The sequence below is a fragment of the Colobus angolensis genome, unplaced genomic scaffold, assembly GCF_000951035.1.
Source record: "Colobus angolensis palliatus isolate OR3802 unplaced genomic scaffold, Cang.pa_1.0 Scaffold45, whole genome shotgun sequence".
NCBI classification, from domain to species: domain Eukaryota; kingdom Metazoa; phylum Chordata; class Mammalia; order Primates; family Cercopithecidae; genus Colobus; species Colobus angolensis.
The window spans coordinates 1,130,401-1,137,139 of NW_012117932.1; the positions used below are offsets into that span (position 1 = coordinate 1,130,401).

The 6,739-nt window shown below is 41.9% G+C and overlaps 1 protein-coding gene across 1 annotated transcript in view; it reads right to left on the reverse strand.

Annotated features, from left to right (window-relative positions):
- GREB1L (growth regulation by estrogen in breast cancer-like) overlaps positions 1–6,739 on the reverse strand; it is a 184,195-nt gene that overhangs the window by 51,497 nt on the left and 125,959 nt on the right. The window contains exon 17 of the mRNA XM_011957773.1: positions 6,049–6,241. Coding sequence (XP_011813163.1) covers positions 6,049–6,241 — 193 coding nt within the window. The remainder of the gene's footprint in view (positions 1–6,048; positions 6,242–6,739) is intronic.

Here is a 6,739-nt window from a genome sequence, read left to right on the forward strand (position 1 = left end):
AAAAAAAAAAAAAAAAAAGTGTGTACTTGGTCTTCACATTTCCTGCTCATCCTTTGCCCCTTTTTCTTTGGGAAATTATTAAATCCTACTCCGAGCCTGCTGCTCTTCCTGACACAGCATTAGAACTGCTGGATACGATGCATCCACCTTGCATCCACCTGTCCTCGTTTTTATCTCTCTCTCTTTTTTCTTAGCAGGTTGGTAAATAGATGGCCTGTGATTAACTACAGCCAGTATGGGTTTTGAGAACTAGAGCTACTAAAAATTAGAATTAGAAGTGAATGGTTTCCCCATCTGTTCTGTTTGCATTAAACTGTAACGATGGTTTTGTGTTACAGAAGTTTTAATAGAAATGAGTGGAACCATTCTTTAAACCACGAGTTACGAAACTGAATGATTTTACTGTGAAGATACGTTTCAGGTATCATAAATCGTATGACTTACTGAATCACTACTTCTGGGGGGAGAATGTCCCTTCTCACAAGGCAAACTCCCCTGTGTGGAAGGCCTGCCCTCTCAGTGACCCTCCATGCTCCCAGTGCTTTCGCTGCTGTCTCTGCCTTTGCTCCTGTCCAACGCTCTGCTCTCCAGATGCTGTTCCCTGGAAGGTCACCAAGGACTCCTGAGGCCAACGCCAGTGGTGATGACTTGTTGGCCCTTGGCCTCACTGCCCTCTTGGCAGTTCTCTTTGTTATTTTCTTCCATGATTCTAACCACACTAGCTGCCTCAATAATCACTGTTTGTTAAAACAAAACAAAACAAAACAAAACAAAACAAACAAAAAAACAAAAAATCTACACAATGGTGTGCTCACCTGCATCTTAACTCAAAGTCAGTCTCATCTGCCCTCCACAAATCAAACTTCTTTCCGGCCAGGCACAGTGGCTCACACCTATAATCTCAGCACTTTGGGAGGCCGAGGAGGGCAGATCACTTGAGGTCAGGAGTTCAAGACCAGGCTGGCCAACACGGTGAAACCCCATCTCTACTGAAAATATAAAAAATTAGCCAAGCGTGGTGGCGCACGCCTGTAATCCCAGCTACAGGCTGATGCAGGAGAATCGCTTGAACCCGGGAGGCAGAGGTTGCAGTGAGCCCAGATCGTGCCACTACACTCCAACCTGGCTGACAGAGTGAGACTCTGTCTCAAAAAACAAAACAAAACAAAAAACTTCTTTCAACTTCTTTTTTCCAACTAAAGGTAACACCTCAAAAATATTTCTGGTTCTTCCCTCTCCCTGAATAAACAAATCCTAGAAAATGTACCGTGTCTCCCATCCATTTTATTGCCAGGACCATCATTCTGATTCATGTATTTGTTCATTCTAACCCAAATTATCAGAAAAGCCACTGACTGATCTACTTCGAATCACTCTGACTTGGCCTCTAGATTGAATGAACTGCCTCTCAGTAGCTATTAAAGCTGAACATATACGTACTTGATGACCCAGAAATTTCACTCTCAGAGACCCAAAAGAAATGCATACATACATTTACTAAAGGGTGTGCCAGGATGTTGCAGCAGTACTATGTAAAATAAAATAGGATGGATACACGAACGGTGGTGGAGTCATACAATGTAACACACACACAAAGCAAAAAGAATGATTTACGATTCATGAAAACTACAAATTTCCCAAACAAAATGTTAAGCAAAGGAAGTCAGAAACAAGAGAGTACATAACGCATGTTTCCATTCATATAAGCTCCATACTGAGCAAAACAAATCTGTAGTACAGGAGGCCAGAATAGTGTTACCCTTTAGTGGGGGTGTCCAGAAGGGACACAGGACTTCCAGGGTGGTGGTAAACAAACTAAACATTTTACATTGTTAACAAGAAACAGGTAAATTCTAATAATGCTATATATATATACACACACACACACACACAAATTCTAATTATATAGTGTGTATATATATATATATACACTATATATAGTATATATACTATATACTAAATTCTAATAATGCTATATATATGTGTGTGTGTATATATACTCTTGCTAAAAAATCCTTAATGCCTGTATAATAAGTGTAAGCTTTGCTAGCCTGGCACTGACAGCCTCCATGTGTATATTTCCAGGCTTCTTTTGCATCCTATGCAGCATTCTCTGAAAAATGCCCAGTTTCCTCCTCTGTGTCCCCTGCCCACCCTGTCTGCTGCCACGAGTGCCTCCTCCTGCCCCCAGCCCCCTGCCCAGGCCTTCCTGTCTCCCCAGGGCCATCATCCTCTGTTCTCTTATCCATGGAGCTTCCCCTGGACCTCTCAAATAAATGTGACTCCTCCTTCGCTTCAACTCCCAGAGCATTTTGTTTTTCTGAAATTGTCTTATTCTCCTCTGGATAATATGACTTAGATATATACTTTGCTTTCTCCTCTAAACTATCAGTTTTCTTTTTCTGTTTTTTTTGAGACGGAGTCTCCCTCTGTCACCCATGCTGGAGTGCAGTGGCACGATCTCGGTTCTTTGCAACCTCCATCTCCTGGGTTCAAGTGATTCTCCTGCTTCAGCCTTCCGAGTAGCTGGGATTACAGTTGCCCGCCACTATGCCTGGATAATTTTTGTATTTTTAGTAGGGACGGGGTTTCACCATGTTGCCCAGGCTGGTCTCAAACTCCTGACCTCAAATGATCTGCCTGCCTCAGCCTCCCAAAGTGCTGGGATTACAGGTGTGAGCCACTGTACTCGGCTTAAACCATCAGTTTTCTGTGTGTTCTTTGCAAGATTCAACACAAGTCCACAAGTGTGCTCAATCATATTTTTTGAATTCAATTAATTTGCTTTTTTCCAATTATCCCTCCTGGGATATAGGCTTCAAGATAACTAAAGGATGCTAATCATCAGGAACTTCTCCCTTACACGTATAAAGTTGTTGTAAATTAAATTTTTTTTCCCCTTTATCCCATGTTGATCTCAATTTCAGGGACGATTTCTTTAAATCTTAAATTGAAGAAGAGTATAACTCTTCACCTCTCAATTAGTTTGAACAAATACCTGATATCGTATCTTTAATCCAGAAGAACATCACTAGATATGTCTATGATAAGAAGCCCCTCATCTGTTTTTTTTTGAGATGGAGTCTTTCTCTGTCGCCTAGGCTGGCGTGCAGTGGCATAATCTCGGCTCACTGCAATCCCCATTTCCTGGGTTCAAGCAATTCTCCGGCCTCAGCCTCTGGAGTAGCTGGGATTACAGGTGCCCGCCACCACACCTGGCTAATTTTTGTATTTCACCACATTGGCCAGGTTGGTCTCGAACTCCCGATCTCAAGTGATCCACTCATCTCAGCCTCCCAGGGTGCTGAGTTTACAGGCGTGAGCCACTGTGCCTGGCCAAGAACCCTTTTCAGAAACATAACCACAGGCTAGGTACAGTGGCTCATGCCTGTAATCCTAACACTTTGGGAGGTCAAGATGGGAGAACTGCTTGAGGCCAAGAGTTTGAGACCAGCCTGGACAATATAGTGAGACACTGTCTCTACAGAATATTTTTAAAATTACCCAGGCATGGTGGTATGTGCATGTAGCTCTGCTACTTGGGAGGGTGAGGTAGGAGGATTGTTTGAGCCCAGGAGTTTGAGGCTGCAGTGAGTCATGATTGTACCACTGCATTCCAGCAGGGGTGTCAGACCCCGACTCAAAAATACATAAATAAATAAATAAATGACTGTAATACCATTATTAAACCTTAAAAATTAATCATTTCCTTAAAATGATTTTTTTTTTTTGGTACAGGGTCTTGCTCTGTCTCCCAAGCTGGAGTGTAGTGACACAATCTCAGCTCACTGCAGCCTCGACCTCCTGGGTTCAAAAAGTCTTCCCAACTCCACCTCCTGAGTAGCTGGGACTACAGATGCATGTCTGGCTAACTTTTGTACTTCTTGTAGAGATGGGGTCTCACCATGTTGCCCTGGCTGGTCTTGAACTCCTGGGCTCAAACGATCCATCCGCCTCGGCCTCCCAAAGTGCTGGGATTACAGTTGTGAGCCACTGTGCCCGGCTAAAATGACTTTTAAGGAAAATTATTTTAAACCTGTTTCTCTATTTCATGGTAAGAGAAAATAAAGGCAGAGGCTATTGGTCCTTCTTCCTATCACTGGGGTGTGATCCCTTTTGGAAAAGACTGAATTAGGACAGTTCTCTCTACACTCCAACAATATACTGAAATTTAATGTATAATAGGAGAACTATCTGGGGGATTAAAAAATTAATTATTCTTGGCTCACACCTGTAATCCCAGGACTTTGAGAGGCTTGTGGATCACCTGAGGCTGGGAGTTCAAGATCACCCTGGCCAACATGGTGAAACTCGGTCTCTCTTACCAAAAAAACAAAAATTAGCCAGGCATGGTGGCGGGCACCTGTAATCCCAGCTACTCTGGAGGCTGAGGCAGGAGAACCTGGGAGGCGGAGGTTGCAGTGAGCTGAGTTCGTACCACTGCACTCCAGCCTGGGTGACAAAGTGAGACTCCGCCTCAAAAAAAATTAATTTAAAAAATAATTATTATTTCCATTCATTCTCTCGGCAATCCCATTCTTTGTCAGAGCAACCCAGCAGCTACTTGGGTAGCCCATAGGCTCCCCTTGTAGTTTGGAGGCAAAGGAACTCTGGCAGCTCTGTTATCTCACCCCTACCTCGACTGCCCAATGAATGGCTGGAGCTGGCATGGAGAAGATACCAAGAAAGCAAAGCAAAAGCTCAAAGTAATCTCTAATGATAGTGAACACACTGAGTTAGTTCTCATAAGGCAGTGACTGCTGAAGACAACAAGATTCAAGGACCTGAGCTTCCTGCTTGCAAGGAACACACCAATGCTCGAAGACAAGAGCGCAAAGTCAGCGAAAACTTACCTTCTTGATGACAGAATAAAATGCATCAGGTTGAAAAATAAATGTTAGTTTTATGTAAGACATTTTTGGTGTTTTTTACTTAACCATGTTTATTTAAAAATATCCAGTGTGTTCAGTATTTTTAAATGAAGGATCCATTGCTTAATGGCTAATTTTTATTATTTTTATGAAATTCATATTTCTTTTCTTTGATAGTATATTTAGCATACAGTTTGTAGGTCATACAAAATATTTTTCAATAGTAGAGATTGGAGTAAAAACTATAAATCCCTGGATATATCCAATGTTGAGACAGGTAGTCTCAACACATTCACTGCTACTATGGAGTTATTTAAAGTAACAGTGCCATCATCCCATTTCATACAGAAGACTGTGAAAACTGATTTAAAACAAAACCCAGTTGCTGGAGGAGCAAGAGAGTAATTAACAGTGATGCAGATCATGAGACTAAAACATGACAAAAAGGCCATCCAAGAGGACAATAAAATTTCCAGGTCTCAGGGTGAAATTAATCATATGAAGGCACAAAGGAAATTCAGGATATTGATCATGGCCTCAGATAACATCAACATTTTCTTTTTGAAAAATTATATAGGACAGATAATTTCGCATCTGCATGATACCTAAGAAAAGAACCACCTAATCAGATTTATACAGGATACTATTCACTAGACTTTAGCCTTACAATAATTGTAAATATATGGAACTTTTGGAAGATACAGAATTACGTTAGATATTTATTTATTTATTTTTATTTATTTATTTTTGAGACAGAGTCTCATTCTGTCCCCTAGGCTGGAGTGTAATGGCACGATCTCGGCTCACGCAACCTCCACCTCCCGGGTTCAAGTGATTCTCCTGCCTCAGCCTCCCGAGTAGCCAGGACTACAGGCACCCACCAGCACAACTGGCTAATTTTTTGTATTTTCAGTAGAGACGGGGTTTCACCATGTTAGCCAGGATGGTCTTGATCTCCTGACCTTGTGATCCACCCGCCTTAGCCTCCTGAAGTGCTGGAATTACAGGCGTGAGCCACCACACCCAGCCAGATTTTTGAAGTCTTACATAAAGGATTATATTAGATTTTGAATTCTTATGAATATGATCTTAAGCCGTGACATATTTTGTTACAAGGTCCTACCCTCTGGGGAACTAAGAACATGACAGTGTATCAGACAGCAGGCAAGAGACTCACCCCGGTATCCAGTTGTATCCAGTGAACCTCATTGCTAGAGCTAATGCGGGACTGTTGGGTCTGCAGAGTGTATGGGAAGGAGCTGACCTGGAGCACCAGGAGGTTGAAAGCTTCCAGAACTTCTCTGCAATTAATGACCCTATCAGCTAGTCCATGACTGGGTTCGCCATGTGACAAAGAGCCTGAAATGACACTGTAGAAAAATTGAAAGTCATATTAATACCTCATTTAACCAAGTAGATACAGAATCAGACCCTAACAAGGAGATACTGTTTTAGTTTTTATTTTTCTATCTCTTTTCAATTGGGAGCAGAGTAGAAACAACCAAAATTTGACACGGAAGGGAAAAAATTTACATTCCCTCTTTTCAGACAGATTTTAGGAATATGTATTTTTTTTTTCCTTTTCAGTTTATTCCCAATATACCTCAAAGTGCAAACTCAGTTATTTAGACCAGTGATATCTAAATCTGCAGTTGGGCCGGGCATGGTGGCTCACATCTGTAATCCCAGCACTTTGGGAGGCCAAGGCAGATAGACCACCTGAGGTCAGGAGTTCAAAACCAGCCTGGTCTACATGGTGAAACCCCGTCTCTATTAAAAAAAAAAAAATACAAAAAAAATTAGCTGGGTGTGGCAGTGTGTGCCTGTAATCCTAGCTACTTGGGAGGCTAAGGCAGGAGAAATGCTTG